Raw genomic sequence first — 24,505 nt, 5'->3', positions numbered from 1 at the left:
ACTCTGCGTGACCACGTGCAAGCCATTCTTCTCTTTGCCCTCAGTTTTCTCATCCATAAAATCAGTTGGTTGGTGGCAGCAGTTCTCAAACTGGTTTTTTGTTTTTTTTTTTTTGAGATAGGGCTGCACTCTGTCACCCAGGCTGGAGTGCAGTGGCGTAATCTCACTCACTGCAAATTCCCTGGCTCAAGCAATCCTCCCACCTGCTTTAGTCCCAAATAGCCAGGGCTAAAGGCATGCGCCACCAAGCCCAGCTAATTGTTTTATTATTATTTTTTTTTGGTACAGATGGGGTTTCACCATGCTACCCACTTAGTCTCAGACTCCTGAGCTCAAGCAATGCACCCGCCTCGGCCTCCCAAAGTTCTGGGATTACGGGAGTGAGCCACTACGCCTGGCCTCTTTGTATCAGAATCCCTTGGAGGGCCTGATGAAACAGACTGCTGGGCCCCACCCCCAGATATTCTGATTCAATAGCCTGGGAATTTGCATTTCTAACAAGTTCCCGGATGCTGCTGCTGCTGCTGCTGCTGCTGGTCCAGGGTCACACTTTGAAAACCACTGTCTGGATGGTATCGAAATGCTCTGGGAGACTGGACAATTTTTGTTTTTATAATGTCAATATGGCATTGTGGGAAACAGGATGGATGGGGGTTTATGAGAGGATGTTGTGCTCTGAAAGGCATAGCAGTATCAGCCTTAACTCACAGCTTCTAAATTTCTATGTCCCAGGGCCAGATGCTTGGAAAGTCCCCTAGCTCCACTTTGCGTCTTCGCTTCCCTTCAAGTCACCTACTGCTCAGTAGCAAATGGCGCACATGGTGACTTACACCTTTCCCATTCTCCAGCGTGTCTGGCTATGTGTTCACGTTCCTGACAATCATTTTGATGAGGAAGAAGTTCAAGACTGAAGATAGGGCAATCAGTCCATTAAAGAGTGCTTGATAATGTCCTGGTCTTAAAATAGAAAGCCTTACATCTTGGGGACTCCCTCAGTCCGGGGCAAATGAGAACAGTTGGTCACCCTAATTAATGCCAAAAATGATGCCTAGGAATTTTCTGTGGTTTTCTTTCATCTTATGCCCACAAAACCTGGAATAAATATAAACTCATTTTTTTTTTCTGGTTAAGAAAGTAGGCAAGAAAGCTAAAGCTATCTGAACACCCTAATATCATAGCCTTATTTGCAAATTAAGTTTTAAAGTCAACACCTAAAGCAAAAACTGATTACAGCAAACATTGCTCTTGACAGTTGTTTAAATTATCCACAGAGGGCTAGGTGTGTTGACTCATGCCTGTAATCCCAGCACTTTGGGAGGCTGAGGAGGGCAGATTACTTGAGGTCAGGAGTTTGAGACAAGCCTGGCCAACATGGTGAAACCTCATCTATACTAAAAATACAAAAATTAGCCAGGTGTGATGGTTCACGGTTGTAATCCCAGCTACTCGGGAGGCTGAGGCAGGAGAATCACTTAAACTTGGGAGGCAGAGGTTGCAGTGAGCCAAGATTGCACCATGGTACTCCAGCCTGGGTGACTGAGTGAGACTCCGTTTCAAAAAAAAAAAAAAAAAAAAATTACCCACAGGGTCCAGTATGCATGCAACCCAATGTACTAATTCTTGTGTACATTAAAATTTGAGAGCTACTCAGCTAAACTAAAAGATGACAAAGGGAAAATCTCTGTATACATGCTTGGGTATTTTAACCAATTAGATCCCCAGTGGGTTAGTGGTGATGAATGGAGACTGCTTAGGTGTTTCAGCTTATTGGTTGGTTTCACTTCATTTTGTGAGGTTAGTCAAACCTTAATAATTTTAATACACATTAACACATTTGTTTGCTGTTGTGAGTTTTAAGTGAAGCTGTCTCACTTGAGAGAGGCGTGGGGTTGAGTTTTAATCTAGCAGGTGGTCTAACTGTGCACATGATATAACTGGACTACACTTTGATCTTCTCATTGTAGGAAAGATATGCTCCCCCAGCTTCAAAGATTGCCTCTAGAAAATAGGTCAGTTTGTCTGCCAGGGTCTTATGGCGAGAAGAGATTAGATAAGGATAAGCTGCTTCTTAAAGTAATTTATGCTGCTTTCTGGGCAGCATTATTACAAGAACACCTTGCTCTGGAGGTTATATAAAATAGCCAAGCAGCAAAACCCTGTCTGCTAAGCTATTAAGGAAACATATTGGCCACACTTCCCTTTGAAATAAAATATCTCTATCCTGGTCATTTCAGGTCAAAACATGGCAGTTACAAAACCAAACAGGACATGGGTTAAAGAAATCAGGCTGTAGGCAAATAATGGTTTTTAAGAAAGGAAAATGGTATAATACTTATAACCAGTCACGGCATAGGGCCTGTGATAGCCTAATTCTAAATTTTAGAGCAAGTAGACAAATCTGTTTTTAGCCTAACCATATCTTTTTTCCACTTTTCCTTTTCGAGTTAAATCCTGGTACCTCTCACTAGACATATGGTGCCTGGAATACCGCGAAGTGTACAGCACCAGGCCCCGGCCCTCCCACACTTGATCTTTCCCTCTTCCAGTCCAAAGGGAGCCTTGGGGAGGCTCATTCCCTCCTTGCCTGTTTAATAAGCATTACCCTGTGATGTGAGCTCTTGCAAATGGCTTCCTGTGTTATCCTTTGTAAAAGCGTATGTACTGTTTTTTTTCTTTTTTTGAGATGGAGTCTCATTCTGTCGCCCAGGCTGGAGTGCAGTTTCACAATCTCAGCTCACTGCAGCCTCCGCCTCCCATGTTCAAGTTATTCTCCTGCCTCAGCCTCCTGAGCAGCTGAGATTACAGGTGCCTGCCACTATGCCCAGCTAGTTTTTGTATCTTTAGTAGAGAGGGGTTTCACCATGTTGGCCAGGCTTATCTTGAACTCCTGACCTCAGGTAATCCACCCACCTCGGCCTCCCAAAGTGCTGGGATTATAGGTGTGAGCAGCTGTGCCCCGCCATATTTACATTTTTAAATGTAATTTTACATTAAATGTAAATGTACTTTTATTACATTTGTAATGTAATAAATGTAATGTAATAATGTAATGTAATAAATACATTACATTAAAAACTTCAGTAGCTACTATAATGGTGAGACTCTTCGGTGCCTAGAAGACAGGAAACTTGGGGCAGACAGCTTTTTTCAACTCCATCCCTCAGACCACACAGGCTGTGACTATGATTGGGGATTTTATTGCTTTAAAAACCCTGGTAAGCAGTTTAACAGCTTTTAAAGTTTCTGAACTCATAGGTAAGGCTGATTGTGAAGAATTACAAGGAAGCATCTCATATTACTTTATATAGTATTGAAACAAATGATACCTAATTATTGCCATTCACTTTTGTCAAGGATGAACTGTCCCCAGCTTTCTCTCTACTAAAAGGAGGCTAATGCAGTGGTTCTCAGAGTGTGGTCCTGGACCAGCATCAGCTGGGAACTTGTTAGAAATGCAAAATCTTGAGCCTCCAGCTCAGATCTATTGAATCAGAAACTCAGGGGGTAGGGTCCAGCTATGAGTTTTAACAAGGCTTCCAGGTAATTCTGATGCATGAGAAAGTGAAAGAAACACTGAGTTAATGGGTAGTTAGGTGGTCAAATGTGGGGTAAAGGACAGGGCTGCAAAAGTGTGGTGTGTGTGTGTGTGCGTGTGTGTGTGTGTGCGCGCACAACAGGACCAGGCAGGGGAGCACTTTGACTATTTTCAAGCACAGTGTGAGGGCATGAGGAAGTCCTTCTGTTCTTATCCCGTGATGATCCTCACATTGCTCTGTTCGGTACCTTTTTGCTGGCTGGCCTTGGGGCTGTAGTTGAACTTGGAACATCACTATTGCCAGAGCAATAGTAAGACATTCGGCTGCAGTTACGATCGGCGATCTAAAACACATAAACCATGGCTTAACAGTCAACCAACCATGGAAAGGTAAGCCAGACACCTGGAAATCACAACCTCAGAATTCATTTTTATGCATTTTTTTCCTGGTTACAAAGGTAAAATAATTGCTATAAGTAAATATAAAACAAAGCAAAGACGGTGAAGTTATACCTAATTCTACTTGCTCTTGAGATAATCCCTGTTAATAGTTTGTGTGTAGCAACCTACAGTTAAAAACTATTTAAGAATCTGGGGTGCTGAGTAGTCCCTTCCAACATTCTAGGAGTCTGTGACTTCAGGGGACGCCAGGAAAAAACGTGTGGGAACAGTGCCTCTCTGTGGTTTAATATGGTACTGCACCACACGGTCTCCTACATACCAATACATTGTCAAAAACTACTTCCGAAAGGAAGTGGAGGGGTCATGCGCTATTAAACATTTTCTCCCTGTGCTACAAAATAATTCAAAAACTGTTAACCCTGTCCACATAAAAATTTAATATTTTCATTTTTATCAAAGAAAAATAGAAAGATCTAGGCTGTCAATAATAGCTGCAGACCACTTTTTTCCTGGGTGATCAGAAAGTGGTATTGCTGAAAGGGGTCTCCCATATGAGGCTGAACCATGGTGCGCTGGCAAATGTTTAACAACCAGTTGTCAGTGGGGTAGGGCTAATTTGTAGCATTTGCCAATTTCTGTGCCACAAATACTTTCATCATAGCTGATTTCAATCTGCCAACATGATGTCATGGAAATGCAGTTAGGGAGACATGTGCGGTAGCAAATCGTTATATAATATTTCCATCACACAGACACAGTAGATATAAAGAATGAAGAACTTAGATATCATAGCATACAATGAAATTATTAGGAAGGGACTAGGTTTAGCTTTTCAAAGTGAACTTTTAATTTTGGAGTAGTTATTTATATAGTTATTATTAGATTTACAGAGAAGTTGCAAAGTTAGTATTTCTTATATGCCTTTCATTGCATTTCTCTTAATGTTAATATCTTTTATGATAAGGTACATTTGTCAAAACTAAGAAATTAACATTGATATGTTACTATTAACTAAACCATGAACAATTCAGATTTCACCAGTTTTTGTACTCATGTCCTATTTCTGTTCCGAGATGCAATCTAGCATACCACATTGCATTCAGATTACCTTTGTTTTTAATATAACCTATTTAATTTTAAGTTTATACAATTTAATTTTAACAATATCTGTTTCAAAACTGGCTCAAAAAATTCTGGAAAACTAAGCAATCAGCCTTTGGGAACAGGTATGAGCTCGCTCTAGCACATCCCTGCACTGATTTTTGTAAGTCAAAAAGGATAGAACATGAATAATTCCTGATGGCTCAAACTATAGATCATCAGCATCTCAGGGGGTAAATCCAGGGTTTTTTTTTTTTTAGACGGAGTCTCACTCTGTCACCCAGGCTGGAGTGCAGTGGTGCAATCTCGGCTCACTGCAAGCTCTGCCTCCTGGGTTCACACCATTCTCCTGCCTTAGCCTCCTGAGTAGTTGAGACTACAGACACCCGTCACCATACCTGGCTAGTATTTTGTATTTTTAGTAGTGACAGGGTTTCACCGTGTTAACCAGGATGGTCTCGATCTCCTGACCTCGTAATTGGCCCGCCTCCCAAAGTGCTGGGATTATAGGCGTGAGCCACTGCACCCGGCTGAATCCAGTGTTTTTAAAAGATCCAGGGTAGACGGTTCTTAAGTTCATCCAGGGATCAGGACCTCTGCAGAGATGAGGACACGAGCCCTAGCACAGTTAAATGACTTTTTCCCATGGCCACACGGCGGGGCAGTATCGGCGCCCAGCCCCAAACCCTGGTCTCCAGATTTCCTTCCTCATGCCACACTGTGTCAAGTGGGTGGAATTTGTAAGGGTGAAACTGTGTCTGTGTCTAAACCTAGAGATTTTGATTTCTCTTAATCAGGGGAAATGATATTACTCTAAAAGCTCAGCCACCCTGAGGACACAGATCACTGGAGAAAAACTTCAGGCTAAGAATTCATCGTGGTAGCTTTGTGAGTAGACTAAAGACCACTGGATCGTGTACTCCATCTTTATAAAAAGGGTGAATTTTATGGTATGTGAATAATATCAAAATCTTTAAAAAATTCCTAATGAGAGACAATCTACAAAATACCTGATCATTACTCCTCAAAACTGTCAAGGGCATGAAGAACAAAGAAAGTCTAAGAAATTGTTCCCAGCAAGAGGAGCCTATGGAGGCAAGACTACAAAATGTAATGTGGCATCCTGGATGGGATCCTGGGACAGAAAAAGGACACTGGAGAAAAACTGAGAAGTGGTGAATAAAGATGAACTTAATGAATGATAATATTGCATGAATATCAGTTCACAAATTGTGCCAAAAGTACCATTTTAATGTAAAATGTTAATAATGGGGAGACTGGGTAGAGCGTATATAATTCTGTAACTCTAAAACTGTTCATGATAAAGTAAAACTTTATCATGAAAAAAATAAAGAATTCATGGAGGGAAAAACAATATAGGGCAAGTCATCAACCCTCTCAGGATGTCAGTTTTTATTTGCTTATAAAATTTGGCATTGCTCCTTGGGATTTTTTTTTTTTTTTTTTTGAGATGGAGTCTCACTCTTGTATCCCAAGCTGGAGTGCAGTGGTGCAACCTCGGCTCACTGCAACCTCCACCTCCTGTGTTCAAGCAATTCTCCTGCCTCAGCCTCCTTAGTAGCTGGGATTACAGGTGCCTACTACCACGCCTGACTAATGTTTTGTTTTTGTTTTTTTCCTTTTTTTTTGAGACCGAGTTTTGCTCTTGTTGCCCAGGCTGGAGTGCAATGGCGCAATCTCAGCTCATCACAACCTCCGCCTCCTGGATTCAAGAAATTCTCCTGCCTCAGCCTCCTGAGTAGCTGGGATTACAGGCATGTGCTACCATGCCTGGCTAATTTTGTATTTTTAGTAGAGATGGGGTTTCACCATGTTAGCCAGGCTGGTCTTGAACTCCTGACCTTGTGATCCACCCACCTTGGCCTCCCAAAGTGCTGGGATTACAGGCGTGAGTCACCGTGCTTGGCCAATTTTTTTGTATTTTTAGTAGAGATGGGGTTTCACCATGTTGGCCAGGATGGTCTTGAATTCGTGACCTCAAGTAATCCGCCCACCTCGGCCTCCCAAAGTGCTGGGATTACAGGCGTGAGCCACTGCGCCCAGCCGCTCCTCGGGATTTTTTTTTGTGAGATAATCAATCTGTGGATGTTAATGAACGTAAGAGGTAGATATTAAAGCAACAAAACAAAATTAAAGGCAACCTTTCTAGGTATCAAAAGTTAAAGCTATTTTTTTTTCCTTGAAAATAAAATGCATGGTTCAGCCACATGACCGCACATGGCTAAACCCCCGATACTCTAAAACGTTGCTACCCGAGTTAAGCAGTTCTCAGCAAATCCTCGGATGCTGGTCTTGCTGCCGCATCTGTCAGAATGGTCTTAATCGGTTCTAAAGAACGTTAATCACTCCAAAGCTGAGCATGAAAGCGTCTGATCAGCACAGTGGGCAGCAGCACTGGTTGCTTTTGTGTTATTTCTCCAAGTTTTAGTTAAAAAATAAAAAAACCTGTGTCCCCTTCCAGGGTTTGCCATCTTTCCTACCTTTGAAGACATGACGTTCTTCACTTCCTCGTCCGCTGCGGAGTGTGTCCCCGCGAGGTCTGGGTTACTGCTGCTCATCACCCGGGCCTGAAGCAGCTTTGAACTCACAGCAGCAGCTGACGTGCGTCCATAGGTGTGGTAGCGAGGGTCGGGGAGGGCAGTGGGAGCGCCTGCACCCCACCAGGCAGAGACATGTCAACACACAGGGGAACAGAATCGCTCACGGAGTTTAAGAAGGAACTGAAGAGGGATAGGGTTGTTGAAAAGCCACTGGATTAGGCCTTGGAATTAGGGTCTTCTTAGCAAACCCTGGTTGGGTCAGGGAGGCAATCTTTTGGAGAGAAGTAGATGGGGCATACGGCACCAGGGAGTGGTGGAGATTGTGGTAAACAGCCGACACATGCTTCTTACAAAGGCAGGGGGTACTACTGGCTCCAGTCTATTGCTGCTATCGGGAAATGGACCCCAGGGTTGCTAGAGCTTCTGACTTCTCATGAGAAGCTAAAAATGTGGATATTTTTAATTTATCAATATTGAAATGATGACAACTTTACAATTCATGCAGTGAGGTTTTCTCAGATTCAAAAATCCATACAGTCATCTGAACCTTGTGAGGACTACTGTATATGATGCATATAGCTGTTTTTCATCCTTAAATGTTGACATGTTTTCACAAGTGGTTATGGGAGTCTGAGATACTACTATTTATTTATTTATTTTTTTGAGACAGGGTCTCACTTTGTCCTCCAGTTTGGAGTGCAGTGGCACGATCTCGGTTTACTGCAACCTCCGCCTCCCAGGTTCAAGTGATCCTTTTGCTTCAGCCTCCTGAGTAGCTGGGACTACAGGCACCTGCTACCACGCCTGGCTAAGTTTTGTAATTTTTGTAGAGATGGGCTTTTGCCATGTTGCCTAGGCTCGTCTTGAACTCCTGAGCTCAAGTGATCTGCTCACCTTGGCCTCCCAAAGTGCTGGGATTACAGGCGAGAGCCACCGCACCCAGTCACATCACTAGTATTTTTAAAAACTCAATCAAATTTTCAGATTTGCTAGAAATGAGGTTGCACAGACCAACAAAAGTGCCATGTTTATTTGGGCCTGCAATTTTGTGAACTCACTGATGCTAATGTTTATATCATGCTGACAAGAAGTTCTACTTGATTATTACCTATGTAAATAATTAAGAAGAATTGGGGAAATGCATTACTATTATTTCAATAGTTTAGTTTGAGGGAAACGTGAAAAGGGATTTTTTTTTTAATAACAAAAAGTTTAAGAGCCACTGTCATTGGATACATCTTATTTCCTTTATTATACTAGAATCCTAGGCATCAGTCACCACTTCTCCATCTTAAAAAAGAGATTCTCAGCTGAATCATAAATTAGCAAGTGGGTAAAGAGCAGTGAGGGATTATCAAATGGGCAGACCAAATAAGTGTTTAGAGCATAAAAAGAGGCAAGGGAGGAAGAAAGATCTATAAAGAAACACATAATTTCAGCATTCATGTAAGTTTTGTATTGTTCTGAAAACTAAAATGGAATTTTAGGGTGTTCGTTTGTTTGTTTTAAGAGATGGGATCTCGCTGTGTTTCCCAGGCTGGACTGCAGTAGTACAATGATGGTTCACTGCAGCCTCCAACTCCTGGGCTTAAGTGATCCTCCTGCCTCAGCTTCCTGAGTAGCTGGGACTACAGGTATGTGCCACCTTGCTCTGCTAATTTTTATATTTTTTGTAAAGACAGGGTCTCGTTATGTTCCCTGGGCTGGTCTCCAACTTCTGGCTCCAAGTGATCCTGCCATCTCAGCCTCCTAGAGTGCTGGGATTGCAGATGTGAGCCACTGCACCCAGCATAGGATGTTTTATTTTGGATCACACTGCAGTGGGGTGGAGGTTGTGATGCCCTGCCCACAAGAGTCCCACGCTCAGGGCAACTCTACCTGACTTGGGCACGTCCCTTTGCAGCTCCGGCAGGCGGAAGACGTAGTGCACGTACGAAGCCAGCAGGCAGTTCCTCCCATGCTGGTCCTTGCTCAGGTCCTTGCTGTTGTGCAGACTGTTGGCGATGGCCACCACGGACTCGAAGGCAAACTGGGAGAAGTTGGCTGAGGAACCAATAGAAAAATGGGTAGTCCCACAGCTGGTCCTTAAGGAGACCGAGGTGGAAGTTTCTCCAGGACAGTGACAATGAGTCCTGACCACTGATCAATTTAACTAGGCCTGGGAAGAGTAAATGGCTTTGGTGAGCTCTGGCATGCTGGCTCTGAGTACCGCAGATGCCTTCACATTCCCTCCTTTGACCTTCCTCCTCCTGCCACTGAGTAGCATGGATGGTTTTTAATGACAAAGACATAAGACTGTCCAGATCCTCCCTCTCTAAGCCAGGTTGTACACGGATGCTACTCAGCAGGGGCTGCAGACGGACATGACCACTATCACCTGGTTGCTACTCAGAAATGCAGACTCTCAGGCCCCACCCCAGAGGGTGTATGAATCAGGCTCTGCATCTTTACAAGATGCCCACGTGACTGTTGTGGACACTATGATTTGAGATGTGGGGCACAACGCTGATTCTTGTGCAGATTAACCTAAAAATGTTTGCATATCAAGTCATTCCCACAGTAGACCCATGCATATTTGATTTACCGCATAGAGCCTCTTGTTCTTGTGGCCCACGCCTACGTAGTTTGGCTCCGATCTACTTGTCTAACCTTGTACCCTTTTTGGCTCAGTTCAACTTCCCTTAAAATGAGGCAGTCATTGTATTGTCTCATCATGCCTGCTCTCTTACCTCTGAGACTTTGCTCATGCTGTTGTCCTCACCTAGAAAGCCCTCCTCACTCCTATCCACAAAATCACACCAACCCTGTGAATCTCAGCACAAGTCCCACCTCCTCCATGAAGCCGTCCGACTCCACACAGTACAGGGCTCAAGTGAAACTGAGTTATGTGATTCTCCAGCTGTTTCTGGTGGTAAACTGTCTCTCTGTGAAAGCCGGAATCCCTCCCATGCAAAGTGTATTTCTCATATCTTTTGTGCCCCCGCTGTGCTTTCCATTGCATAGACACAGAATAGGTTCTAAATAAATGCTTGTAGACTAGCCACCTCCACTTACTCTGCCTGTGCCAACACCACGTGGTCCCCACACCACAAGGTGGTAACTTGCTACGGAGAAGCTGCTCAAAACATATAAATATTTTGTCTGGTGAACAAGTCTGTATTAACTAGCTGGAATATACAAAGCAGTGTGCCACATATGTGGGGGTGTAGAAAGCAATCAAAGGAGGGCAGAGCTCTGCAAGAATCTAGCTGAAGAGGCAACTGCTACATGGATGAAAAGTTAGCCTCCAACACAGGACGTTTGAGCTGTGGAACCACAAAAGATGCATCTCAGGGTGCAAAGCAGAGTGAGAGATTAAGAGGACACGCCCCTCCCTGGCTCTAAAAGCTCCCTCACTTCATTGTCCCAGCCCACTTCCACACGTGCTTATGTTTCACCACCAACCGTGCTATTGACTTTCTTCCTGACACTCCCACACTTTTCTGGTCCTCTGCTGTGCCACGCTCATCTCATTGCCCCTATTTTGTTGGTTTTCACTCTATCCCTTCTTCAAGGCCATCTCTTCGTGTGGACCTCCTGCATCCTCCCAAATGGATGTTTTCTCGCTCTCTCCTTTGATACCACCTTCCCCACCACCACTGAAAAATTTAGCTGTGTCCCTTTGAGGACCCCTGTCCTGTGCTGCTGACTCTTTGCCATATTATAAGTCCTCTAAGATCTGAGATACTCTTGGTTATTGTCGCAAAGCCTACAACTTTTAGTACAGTACTGGGCATATGGATGGTACCCAAAAGATATCTGCTGGACTGGACAGCAAAGAGCTATATAGGCACAGCTGAAAATGGTGGCAAATAAAGATGCCCTACACCAGCCAGTCTACCCTGGAGGAGTTATGAGAACCACTGGACCCTGGTCATGCCTCCAGGATAAGCTTTTGAGATTATTTGTAAGGGAAAATGTACACATTGTATTTAGTGTTAATTTGTTAAAAGCAAGCATTTGAAACAGACTGTAAGAGAGAGAACAGATGAGTTCTAGGGGGAGGGATGAATAGGGAGTGACTGCTAAAGGGTATGGGGTTTTATTTGGAGCTGATGGAAATGTTATGAAATTAGATTGCAGCGATCATTGCACAACCTTGTGACTATACTAAAAACCACTGAACTATACACTTTAAAATAGTGAGTTTATGTTTTAACTTTAAAAATTGATCACATTGCATTTCAATTTAGAGAGTTCCTTCCCTCCATTTAACACAGGTTGTCTTACTCTAAAATGTTCCATTTCCTGTTAGTCAAGAAAACAAAAATATCTTCAAGGTAAAATGAATTCATCAATGACCAGAAATGGAATTTGAAAGACTGCCTATAATCACTTAATAAAGTTCACAAAAAGCTATAATATTAAGAACCCTATTTTAATGTTTCTTTTTCTTTCCAACATGCAGAGAGTGTCAAAAAAAAAAAAAAAATAGCACAAGACTTGGCCTCCCTTGAACACACATCATCAGTGGAAAGGAAGATCACATTGTCTCTGGATTTCTGGAAAGTCATTCTTCATTAAGGAAGGCAATGCTTGCTTGCTCCTGCCTCCTCCCAGCCCAGCCCTGCAGGTTCATACCTGTCTGGCCAGCGATGACCATGGGCTGCACGGACAGCTGGAAGAGCTTGTCCAGCACCAGGTGCAGGAAGAGCACGAGCGGCTCCAGGCGGGAGGAGTTCAGGCAGATGATGCTGAGCTTCAGCTCGTGCTCCAGCGCCATCTCGCTGATCTTCTGATCCAGCACGCGGATGGGGAAGGTCACCTGGCTCTCCAGGGAGTGGCAGAGGGTGAAGAACTTCTCCAGGTGGTTGTCCTGGGAAGGGAGAAGGCAGGTCATGGGGTTTTATATCATCATTGTTCACCAGTGGATTCATAAACACAATTGAATAGCTCTTTATGGATAGAACCTCTTATCCAGTATTTCAGACCAGAAGGCCTAAGACATGATGTTTCAGACTGAGGTTATGAACTTCTTTGTAGAATGTGGTACACAAAATTGAACCTTTCAATAATTATTAGCGAAGAACAAATAATTTAGGCTCTGACATGTTCTGTAAGCAGAGGTCAGCATACCAGGTAAAGCATACTGCCAAGAGAGGGGTCTCAGCAGATGCAGAACTCAGACAGTGGCAGGTGATGGAGGGAGTACGGAATTTCTTTTCAAAGGCTGGTAAAGTGGCAGAATTACGGAGGGAAAAGAGGTAACAGCAGATGAGAGCTTCAAATCAAGTGTCCCTGCAAAGTTTCTCAACCACCATTGCAGATACAAGGTTCTTTCCTTTAGGTACTCAGCGGTTTTGTAAGGTCTTTCTATTCCAACGACAAATGAAACCTAAAGAGGTTTGCATGTCCCCACAAAGAACTAAAGGATTACTTTTTATTTATCTGTAGACAAGGATTTTCATTGATCTTTTATTGGCCCGTCCTTCAAAGGTTCCTCTGCTGCACCTTTACCTTCATTATTAACATTGACATTCCTTACCTGGGTGTGCACAGAAGAAACAGCTTGCACTTCAATATTAAATACTCCCTTATGTCCTTCAGCCCACTTAATGGGAGGATTCTGTAAAGGGACTTTCTGTGTTAAAGAAGAAGAAGAAGAAAAAAAAAAGATTAGCAATCCAATTCCCTTTTCTGATTACTAACAAGTAATGCAGAGCAACTTGACTGGAAACATCAGGATTATACAAATACAGAACTCTCTCGAAAACTAATATAACTGGTCTTGGAGTCAGGAGCCCTGGATTCAACTTCAATTCTACACCAAACTGGTTATTATGTATTTATTTATTCATTCCTTTTGAGACAGGGTCTCACTCTGTCGCCAGGCTGAAGTACAGTGGTGCAATCACAGCTCACTGCAGCCTCGACATCCTGGGCTCAAATGATCCTCCCATCTCAGCCTCTGGAGTAGCAGGGACTAGAGGCACATACCACCACACCTGGCTAATTTTTCTATTTTTTGTAGAAATATGGTTTCACCATGTTGCCCAGGCTGGTCTCAAACTTCTGGGCTCAACTGATCCGCCCGCCTCAGCCTCCCAAAATGTTGGGATTACAGGTGTGAGCCACTGCGCCCCGCTTCAAACTAGTTATTTTTACTTAGACAAGTCAATTAAACTTTCTGGGCCTTGGCCGGGTGCAGTGGCTCACGCCTGTAATCCCAGCACTTTGGGAGGCCGAGGTGGGCGGATCACAAGGTCAGGAGATTGAGATCATCCTGGCTAACACGGTGAAACCCTGTCTCTACTAAAAATACAAAAAATTAGCCAGGTGAGGTGGTGGGCACCTGTAGTCCCAGCTACTCGGGAGGCTAAGGCAGGAGAATGGCGTGAACCCGGGAGGCGGAGCTTACAGTGAGCTGAGATTGTGCCACTGCACTCCAGCCTGGGCAACAGAGCGAGACTCTGTCTCAAAAAAAAAAAAAAAAACTTTCTGGGCCTTAATGTTCTGTTCTCATGCTGTGAGGAGAGGGTTGAACTGTGTGATCTGTCTCTAAGTTCCAAACCAGCATTGATAATTCTGGATTCTAGGAATTAAAATAAGTTAAGATCCCAGCAATTTCCCCATTAATCAGGATTGTCAGGACGAAGTATAGAATATCTTTACAAGACATGAAATTTTAATTCTTTTGAATACCTGATATTACTTTCCCTTTTACCACAGTTTTTCCAAGTGTTTCCAACATGTTTCTAGGCCAGTTTGGCTCCTGCTTTAATTACTCAAAGTGACTCTTTCATACTGTTTATATATCAGTACCTTTGTAGGCCTTAGAGACAGTTTCTTGCCTTAAATTCCCATTGAAATTGAATTCCTTTACAGATGTCCTGCAGTGTTGAGTGAGGAGGGCCTCGCCTAGGTCTGTATGTCTTTCATGGTAACGGAAGGTAGACATGTACATGGGAATGGAGGCCGTTAAAGCTATCTGCAGCAGTCATGAGCTGGGGCCCAAAGTGGGTTCTAGCCCACACATATGTTCTGTTTGAAGTATTAGGAACTTTGAAATATTAGTTACCAACATTTGAAAGCCTGAGAATTTCCTATAAAAGACTGCTTTCCTAACCTCATTTGAGTACTGGAAGATATGAAAAAAATGGCCTCATATCCTAGCATGGCACTAATCTGCAGAGTGAAGGAACAGCTGCAACCTTCAGACGGGGCAGAGACAATCTCCAGAGTGAACAGATGCCACCAGAACAAGGCATTCATGTATGTTACTCATCTGGATCCTGTGGGCACTTGAGTTTGCCATCTGTGATCTAAAATAGCACTGTCCAGTGGAAATATAACATGAGCTATATATGCAATTTAAAGTCATCTAGCAGCCACATTAAAAAAGTAAAAAGGGGCCGGGCATGGTGGCTCACACCTATAATTCCAGGACTTTGAGAGTCCAAAGCGGTAGGACCACATGAGGCCAGGCATTTGAGACCAGCCTGAGCAGCATAGAAAGACCCTGCCTCTGCTGAAAAAAAAAAAAAAAATTAGCTGGGCATGGTGGTGCATGCCTATAGTCCCAGCTACTAAGGAGGCTGAGGTGAGAGGATTGCTTGAGCCTATGAGTTTAAGATTACAATGAGCTGTGATCATGCCATTGCACTCCAGCCTGAGTGACAGAGCAAGACTCTGTCTCTCTAAAAAAAAAAAGGAACATGTGAAAGTAATTATATTTCATTCAATATGTAATCAATGTAAAAAATTATTAATACAATATTTCACATTTTTCCCCACTAAAGTTTTGAAATCTGGTGCATATTTTATTTATAGTACATATCTCAGTTTGAACTAGCCATATTTTCCTCAATAGCCACATGCAGCTAGTGGCTATCTGATTAGTACAGGTTTAAAGGATACTAGGAGAGGCTAAGGTGTATCTATAAACACAGCATAGGGCACGTAAGAAACAGGAACTAATGTTTACTTAGGAATTGAGTTTCTTGTTTGGCATGCATTATCTCATTTAATGCCTACTGCAACCTTATAGGCACATATGCAGATATGGGCTCAGTTTCACCTTTGAGACTCAGAGAGGGTAAGCAACTCACCCACATTCACACAGCTAGGGAGTGGCAGAATCTAGACTTTGGACACAGATTTGTCTCTCTCCAACACTCAGGTCTTTCCTATAGCTTAAAAAGTTAATGGGAGGTTCTAAGAAATTAGAGTGTGCAACTTGATGATGAGAAGGTGGTTTTGAGGGCTACTGAAAGGTGTTGATGTCCAAATCATAAAGACCAATCAGGGAATGTCTGTGGACATACTTGGATTGCCCCTTAGATGGTTTTGAGGAGAGAAGTTTTGGTTTACCAGGTACGTGCCTGTGGCCCAGGGCAAAAGATGGGTCTCTCTTTAGGGAAAAAAGAAAATAAGAGGAAAACAGCTGGAAGCCAGGCAGTGGATGGTGATAGAACAGAGAAGAAAGTTGACTGGAACAGTTGAAACTAAATTCAAATTCCTGGGAAATTCTTCAACTTGAAAATTGCAAGGAAAACAAAAGAGATGCAGGATCTGTAGATTAAAAGTATCTTCAGAGACATATCAACCAATAGCAGTGTGTGGACCTTATTTGGATACCAATTTTAAAAAGCAAGCATTGAAAATACATCATTAGTGCAATAATTGAAAATTTGATCAGTGACTGAATATTTGTGACTGAATATTTGATGATATTAAGAAATTACAGTTAATTTTAAAGTATGACAATGGTATTGTGATGGTTAAAAACAAAGCCCTTATCTTTTAAGATGCAGACTAAAATGAAATATGATGTATGAGATTTACTTCAAAATAATACTTATTGATGTAAACCTATGCAAGGAACTGAGAAGTGTGACAGCAGTGTGACAGCTGGTGCAGTCAGGGTGGACAGTCCCCTGGGCTCCCTTTATTATTTATTTATTTATTTTTTTTATTTTGAGACAGAGTCTCACTCTGTTGCCCAGGCTGCAGTGCAGTGGCATGATCTCGGCTCACTGCAACCTCCACTTCCCAGGTCCCGAGTAGCTGGGATTACAGGCACCTGCCACCATGCACAGCTAATTTTTTTGTATTTTTAGTAGAGACGGAGTTTCACCATGTTGGCCAGGCTGGTCTTGAACTCCTGACCTCAAGTGATCTGCCTGCCTCGGCCTCCCAAAGTGCTGGGATTACAGGCACCCACCACCAGGCCTGGCTAATTTTTGTGTTTTTGGTAGAGATGGGGTTTCGCCACGTTGGGCCAGGCTGGTCTTGACCTCTTGACCTCAGGTGATCCGCCTGGGCTTCCCTTTAAATGGGTGCAGTGCAGCAGAGTGCATGGGCAAGAGGAAGTGCCAGAAACAGGAAGTGGGTAAGGCAATTGGCATTAGGATTGTTAGGGGAATAAATACCTTGGTATCTATTGGAGAGCTGTGACAACTGACCCAAGAAAGAAACGGATGGAATCTGGCCTGGGAACCTTTTATAAGGATCCTTGATGGGAGCGGTTGTTCATTATGATTGGCCTTAGTTTGCCTCCTCTTCTAGAACACATTACTCTGGGAATCCCTCTGTGGTAGATAATGCAAGGTAATGCTGCCTTCGGTGTAGGTTGCATCTACTAAACATTCTGATTTGGTGACATTTAAAAGAATGAGGTTTCACAGTCAGTTATTCCTCCCATCCTATCAGAACAATGTGCTCTCTGAAAACATGGTGTGCTCCAGAGAACACAGTGAGCATCCTTGGCCACATGGGAATGAGAAGTGGGTCTGGGAAGGTGGTCCAAGACTACGGCTGGACAAGAAACAGCTGATGGCCAGCTTGCCAATTACCTCAGCAGAATGCATGGAGTAGTTGGGTGGCAATTTTTCCAAGGCAACTGGGAGACAGTAGGATCCAGTTTGAAGACGTTCATTTAAGAGAATTGGCAGCCACTGAAACAGATGATGTAAATAATAACGTGGTATTTATTACAGAATATAATTCTGGCAATTTATCTAGCTCACAATAATCAAATGCAACTAAACAATGATTAGATATTGACCAGTACTCTTTTTGGCAGTAATTTCTGTCCAGTTCTTTGCATTTTAAATCTCTGAGAGCTCCTGAAATGGTAATATTGATGATTTATTGCTTTCGGAGCTAAAGCAGTAGCATTTTTCTCTGTAGCCAATGTTTGTGTGTGTCTGAACAACAATGTTTATTTTACCTGTTATATTTTTTAAGGAAAAAATTGTTTCTTCTTGGGGGCAAAGCTAGTTCTATATGTGAAGCATGGATATTAAATTTGGAAACAGTGAACATTGCAACGCTTTTTAAAAAACAAATGAGTATTCTTTCAACATCTGCCACCCACTAGCTTTCCATTCCTGAAATTTGACATTTGCTAAGGCAAATCATTTCTGACTCTTGCTATAATGTGGCTTAGCATGTTTTGCTACTTCTGACAGGAAAAAATCAAGTGAATAGAATTTGGTTGTTTATCTCTGCAGGGACCTCAGATGCACCAACAACTGCAGTGTGAGTCAGCAGGCTGGAAACAACTTACTGAATATCCCAGGAGAGTTTCCACGGAGGCTCCTTGCTTTTGCTGACAGCTGATATGGTAAAAGGTGAACAGGAGGTGGTGATTTACTGTGAGCTTAGCGGGGAGCTTAATTTTCACTTCTTCATAGAAGTCAGGAGACCTGTTTCAAAAGCACATTATACACAAACAACTTTTAGCAAGAATGATGACTTCTCTGATTGTAAAACGCCACAGCCCCTTTGCTCCTCAGAATTTGCCTGGTGTTTTGCTTCTCATTTTACATTACTCTGCTCTGAAGTTGGAAGTCCCTGAGACCAAGCTTATGTTATTAGATACACTTTCCTTACATAAAACTGTTCATTAACTAAAGGCTTTGTCAGGAAAAAACAAAAACAAACAAACAAACAAAAACTCCCCCACACACAATGGAAAATTCCAACAACTTAATTTGAAGAAAGGATGAGGTCTGGACTCCTGCTGTGACCTCCTTTTCCATCTCTACCCAAGGAACAGATCCTAGCACCTGGCTGCACTCATCAAAGAGTAGAAGCAAATGAATGAGGCAGGAGGAAAAAGGAACCTGATTTAACTGAATTATGAAGCTCTAGATGCTTACGAGGGTTTCATGTACATTACCTCACTTAATCCTCATCCCAACCCCAGAACATGCTTAAATGAAGGACTTAAATAGGCCCAGGTTATCAAATCCAATTCTGTCCGACACTGTGCAGATGTCCCTCCCTTCCCTGTGGGACATGAATAACAGTGTAGGCATTATCCCATGACTCCATTTGCCAGTGGAATAATGAGTGTTCCATTTCTCCTTTGGTCAGCCTAGGCAGGCAGTGGGGCAGGTGTCAAGTGGAGCGGACAGGGACACAGGGCAAGCGGGGCTGGACTGTGCTTCTGGCCCCCTCCACTGTCTCAAAGCAAGTTAGGAAATGTGTTTCCTTAATTAATGTAATACAGCCTCTTTGCATCATACTAGAATAGAAGCTTCCAGAAAAGTCAAAACTATATTGGATTCTTGAAGACACGTTCTTCTCTCAGTCTTGGTTAATGGCATGGATTTCCTTTGCCCCTCAGTTCCTGAATTATACAAATAGTTACGAGGAACCACCCAGGGGACTTGGAAAAACCAGGAGATGATGAAAGCATCTTGGCGTATATTGAGAATGCTGAAATAGACTTACTTATTATGGTATGTAACGGCTGTGTACACTTCCTGCAGAAATTCAGGCCCGCTGGACTTTCCAAAGATGACCTGTTCACCAGTATAGAAAGGATCAAATTATCAGTAACATTTGGGTACATCAAATTGACTATCATCAGGCCAACAGGATGTTCTGGTATCAAAGAGCTGCATTTTGTACAATTAAGAGTGCTGGGTTGGCCAGGAGCAGTGGCTCACACCTGCAATCTCAGCACTCTGGGAGGTCGGCATGGGAGAATGGCTTGAGCCCAGGAGTTGGAGACCAGCCTGGCAACATGGCGAAGCCTCATCTCAAAAAAAAAAAAAAAACCAAAAAACAAAATTTAGCCAGGCATGGTGGCATATGCATATAGTCCCTGCTACTTGGGGGGCTGAGGCAGGAGGATCGCTTGAGCCTAGGAGGCAGAGGTTGCAGTAAGCTGAGATTGCACCATTGCACTCCAGCCTGGGCAACATGAGATCCTGTCTCAAAAAGAAAGAAAAAAAAAAAGTGCTGGGTCTACAACTGTCCCGAGCACACAGTGCAGAGGAACTGGATATGAAGGGTGAAATGAGGTTCCAAGGGGCTATATTAGTGACCAAGGGCCACAGGTTTGTGAGATTATAAAACCAGTACTCTCTCCACTCTGCCTCACTGCCTAGAGGTCTATCCAACAGGCCAAAGTTACATACTTTCGCCTTGAGTGAGAAATCCCCAGTCCAGGTTCTTCTCTCTCCAAACATATAGACCTAGTCACTTAGGTGATTTGAATCTCCACTGCCTTATCCACATGTGTGCCATTTAGAAAAAGATACCTCCTTGGGCCTGAAGCATTACGAACAAGTGCACTTACCTTTGTGCAGAGAAAAAAGCTCTTTCCTCTAGATGCAGTAATCCCAACACCAGAACCCAGGGTTCAGTGAATGAAGAACAGACTGGATTTTAGCCCACAGTCACCCTTGGCTGGGCATCCTGGCTGCCACAGGAGCTGCACAAGCATACTGGGTACTCCTGGCAGCGTCATGCCAGGGGTCTGAGCAGAGAGGACTAAGAGGACCCCACCACTATCTCAAGACACCTTGCATTGGGAAGACAGGTGGGACATTAGGAGAAAGGTTTTTTTTTTTTTTTTTTGAGACAAAGTCTCGCTGTGTCTCCCAGGCTGGAGTGCAGTGGCGCGATCTCGGCTCACTGCAAACTCCGCCTCCTGGGTTTATGCCATTCTCTGCCTTAGCCTCCCGAGTAGCTGGGACTACAGGCGCCCGCCACCTCGCCCGGCTAGTTTTTTGTATTTTTAGTAGAGACGGGGTTTCACCATGTTAGCCAGGATAGTCTCGATCTCTTGACCTCGTGATCCACCCGCCTTGGCCTCCCAAAGTGCTGGGATTACAGGCTTGAGCCACCGCGCCCGGCCGGTTTTTTCTTTTTTCTTTTTCTTTTTCTTTTTTAGAAAGGCATATTAACTGAGTGCGGTGGCTCACGCCTATAATCCCAGCACTTTAGGAGGCTGAGGCGTGTGGATCAGCTGAGGTCAGGAGTATGAGACCACCCTGGCCAACATGGTGAAACCCCATCTCTACTAAAAATACAAAATTAGCTGGGTGTGGTGGCACATGTCTGTAATCCCAGCTACTTGGAAGGCTGAGGCAGGAGAATCGCTTGAACTTGGGAGGCGGAGGTTGTAGCCATTGCACTCCAGCCTGGGCAAAAAGAGTGAAACTCCGTCTCAAAAAAAAAGAAAAAAAGAAAGAAAGTTATATTAACTGAATTCTATGACTGACGGGAAATAGTAATAGCTAACCACCATCTCACTTAGTAGGAGATGGTTTAAAAAGTATAAATTCTGGTATTTTAAGTTCCTTGGAGCTCACTCCATTTACATACACATATATATACATATATATATAATTTGATTTGTATTTTGCCTCAGGACAAAGATCCACTCCTAGAAGGTGTGGAGGTGGCGTGTGTTTATAATTACTAGGCAGTACTTTGTATTTATTAGCACTGTGGTCCGAGGCTTGGGTAAGTGTGTAACACAGTGTGCGTACAACACAGTGCGTACAGTGTGTGCACGGAAGACACTGAGCAAACATGGTGCACATGTTGAGCCATCTCTTTACTTTGTATGCCTTTAGAGTGGGGTAGTCCTATGGGCGGTATGGAAAGACTTTATGATTTTTTTTAATCCTCTAAAATGATCTGTATGTTCCAAGTTCACTACAGAGTAAGTTGAGAAAGAGATTGTCAGGTAAGACTGACCCTGTTTCCCCATCGATATCCTGGGCACAGAAGCCCTTGCACATGCTGAGCAGTGTTGGCCTGCAATAGACGGACTCTGTACACTGATGAGTCCTGGACTTGGTTCCTGTGAATTGACGGGTGTGCAGCCCACCCTGATTTGAGGCAAATGTTCATTTCCCTCCTTACCGGCATCGCGCTGCTGGCATCTTCTCCACACATAAACTGGATCTTTATTGTAATGTTCCGGGCTGATGCTAGTTTGTTAACAAAGTTCAGCCTCTGTGGGTAGACATAGAGAAGATTTCTGGAAAAGAAGAGATACAGAATCAATGAAAAGGGTCTAGAATTTATTTTAACTAAGTTCTTCAGTGAATGCTGAGACTTCCATTCATGGGGTGCTTTTTCTAAAGAAGTTTTTCCTCTAAGAAGTCAATTATTATTGGAGGGAGTGAATTACTTGATTCTTCCTCTTCAGCTACAGTCATCTGAAAATAACCTCCATCGCTCTCTGTTTCGCTACAAGTAAAGACGTGTCTGCTGCAGCTTAGAAAGTCTTAATGTCTTGGAATGTGGAAATCTGCCTAGAGGTAATTGTATCTCTGATACACACATAAAGAAAGCAAAAAAGGTCCAGCTCGTTTTAAATAAAACTCATGGCCATCGATGATGGCCTAATGTTATTCTTCTCTTTTTTCCTTCCTAATCTTTATGTAGCAGTTTCCTTTTCTTACTGGCATGGCACTCGTATTGGCTTAGCTTTCTGTTCTTATTTAAGATGACAGCTCAAACCTCCAATTACTGTATAACAACAACAATATGAATAATATATCCATCCATTTGACAACTATAGGACAGGCACTAGGCTACCCAGTGCCTGGGTAACTTGCATATATTTTTCTTTCTATTTGCATTATTAGTAGTAGGTTCCACTAAAATGTAAGTTCCACAAGGCCAGGGGTTTTTCTCTGATGTTTCTGATTCACTGATGTATCTCCAACAGCTAGAATAGTGCCTGGGACATAGTAGTACTAAGTAACTATTTGTTGAATGAAGGAATGAGTGTATACATAACTGATGAAGTATATTCCTGGCTTGAAGAAACAATAATGATACTAACATTTAAACAGGCCTTATCCTGAGTCAGGCCAATGTTTCAAATACTTCATATTTATTAATTTGTTTAATTCTCATAGCTATCCTATAGGTAGGTACTATTATCATTGTCATCATCCCCATGTCACAAGTGAGGAACAAACGAGATACAGAGATGTTAGGTAAGACACCCCCTATTATATAACTAAATGGCAGAGCTGGGAATTGAACCCAGACTGTCTAGTTCCAGAGTCATGCTCGTAACCACTGTATTCTCTCAGATAAGAGCCCTGACAAGCATGGCCTTTTCACACTGTGCTATCCTGACATCTCTCAGGGACAAGTTTGCCTTAATTGTCTAGGTGTTAACAGTGGCATGTCAACCTGCATTTCCCAGCCCATCTCACAGAGCCTTAGTGTTCTGCAAAGTGTTAACAAGTGTGTGGGGAAGGTGGGGGGTTAAGCAAAAGTGGTTGGGAAAGACCAGGGCGAAGCGAGATAAACAGGTTACTATGCACTGAGAATGCCTTAGAAGGAGAAAGACTCTTCTTTCCCCAAATGTTTTGACCTCAGAACTCCTTCCATTTATTTATCCTTTCATGGCACATTTTATGAATTTAACATTCTGAGAAATTACCTGGGGGAAACGTTGAGATAAACTTACTTAGTTACAGAAGAACATCCCACATCAAGGAAAGAAAAGTTAGGGCACAGGGATTCTCTACTCAAATTTCTTGCAAAATAGTGAATGCTCTCAGGTATTCGAGAGGAAAAATGATAATTGGAACAATCAAGAACACACAGGAGCTGTTACATTGGATGTGCAAGTTCAAAGACCGTGGAGGCAAATAAATAGCATTCCTAGGTCTTATTTTACCCCCATCTCTCTATTTTGGGTGACTCCCCAGAGGCAGAATAGGGGTGGCCTGGTGCTGGGAGCGAGTCTGAGCTGCTGTACCCTGTGACTTTCTGGGTTGATATATGACAATACTCAATGAGCTTCAAATACCAGTGAGGTGTAGATGGTCTTCCCAGAAAAGTAGACGACAGGCCATGTCACACTAAAGGGATTAGCATAGAATTCTGGGGTGCTCAGGCCAGGAGGCACCTAGACTGAGCCCTAACTTTTAAAGATGAGACACATGATGAATGAGCCACAGAGCAGGTAGAGATCCAGTACAGTGCTGTTTCTACTCAACCATTGGCTGCCTTAGCAGCACTTCCCAAATCTTACTCTGTCTAAACTGAGGCAGCCTAAAACCCTGATGCAGGTGGATACGACTGAGCTGCTGATGCTGTCAGGAGTGGACGTGGATACAGTAAATGATGATGGCAGTTTACAGTTGGGGTGCAGGGATGTGTGTGGGGTACAGACCCCTCTCTGCTTACTGTTCACTTCTGTTCATCTCCACTGCCACCAATCAAAAAAGCAGAGCTAATGTCTGTGGAGCGGTCGTATCAGAGAGGGGTAAAGGGTGTTCTCTCTGGAGGCAGAGAGCTGAGATTCAAATTCTGCTTTTGCTTCTTTTAGCTGCATGGCCTTTGGCAAGTTATTTAGCTTTTCCAAAGCTTATCCAAAGCATAATTGTGCCTACCTCAAAGGGCTGTGGTGAGCATTAATGAGCAACAACTGAAACCTAGAAGACTTCTTTGAAAAAAAAAAAAAAAGCCTTCTCTGAACAGATAAGTTTTATGACTAGCAGTAGACTTCTATTATTATCATTACTATAATAGAAGCGTGGCATATGCTTCTAAACGCATGATTTACGACAAATGATTTACTTCTGTACCTTATCAAGTACAAAGTCTGTAAACCTATAAATGTGAACATTGAAAACATACTGCAGTT

At 43.1% G+C, this 24,505-nt stretch overlaps 1 protein-coding gene across 7 annotated transcripts in view; it reads right to left on the bottom strand.

The window, feature by feature from the left end:
* The window catches only part of LOC105491858 (dedicator of cytokinesis 8), a 238,265-nt gene that overhangs the window by 73,709 nt on the left and 140,051 nt on the right, over positions 1 to 24,505 (bottom strand). For 5 of the 7 annotated variants that reach the window (XM_071077713.1, XM_024796043.2, XM_071077717.1 and 2 more), the window contains 9 exons: positions 21,751 to 21,868; positions 19,321 to 19,391; positions 18,149 to 18,287; positions 17,433 to 17,534; positions 13,124 to 13,219; positions 12,220 to 12,454; positions 9,478 to 9,642; positions 7,540 to 7,709; positions 3,784 to 3,879 (listed from right to left, as the gene is read on the bottom strand). In XM_071077713.1, the coding sequence (XP_070933814.1) occupies positions 3,784 to 3,879; positions 7,540 to 7,709; positions 9,478 to 9,642; positions 12,220 to 12,454; positions 13,124 to 13,219; positions 17,433 to 17,534; positions 18,149 to 18,287; positions 19,321 to 19,391; positions 21,751 to 21,868 (1,192 nt within the window). The remainder of the gene's footprint in view (positions 1 to 3,783; positions 3,880 to 7,539; positions 7,710 to 9,477; positions 9,643 to 12,219; positions 12,455 to 13,123; positions 13,220 to 17,432; positions 17,535 to 18,148; positions 18,288 to 19,320; positions 19,392 to 21,750; positions 21,869 to 24,505) is intronic. The other 2 variants (XM_071077714.1, XM_071077718.1) reach the window with 1 other exon arrangement.

The sequence above is a fragment of the Macaca nemestrina genome, chromosome 14, assembly GCF_043159975.1.
Source record: "Macaca nemestrina isolate mMacNem1 chromosome 14, mMacNem.hap1, whole genome shotgun sequence".
NCBI lineage: Eukaryota > Metazoa > Chordata > Mammalia > Primates > Cercopithecidae > Macaca > Macaca nemestrina.
Note: the sequence above shows the minus strand (reverse complement) of the source record. Positions and strands in the feature narration are given on the sequence as shown.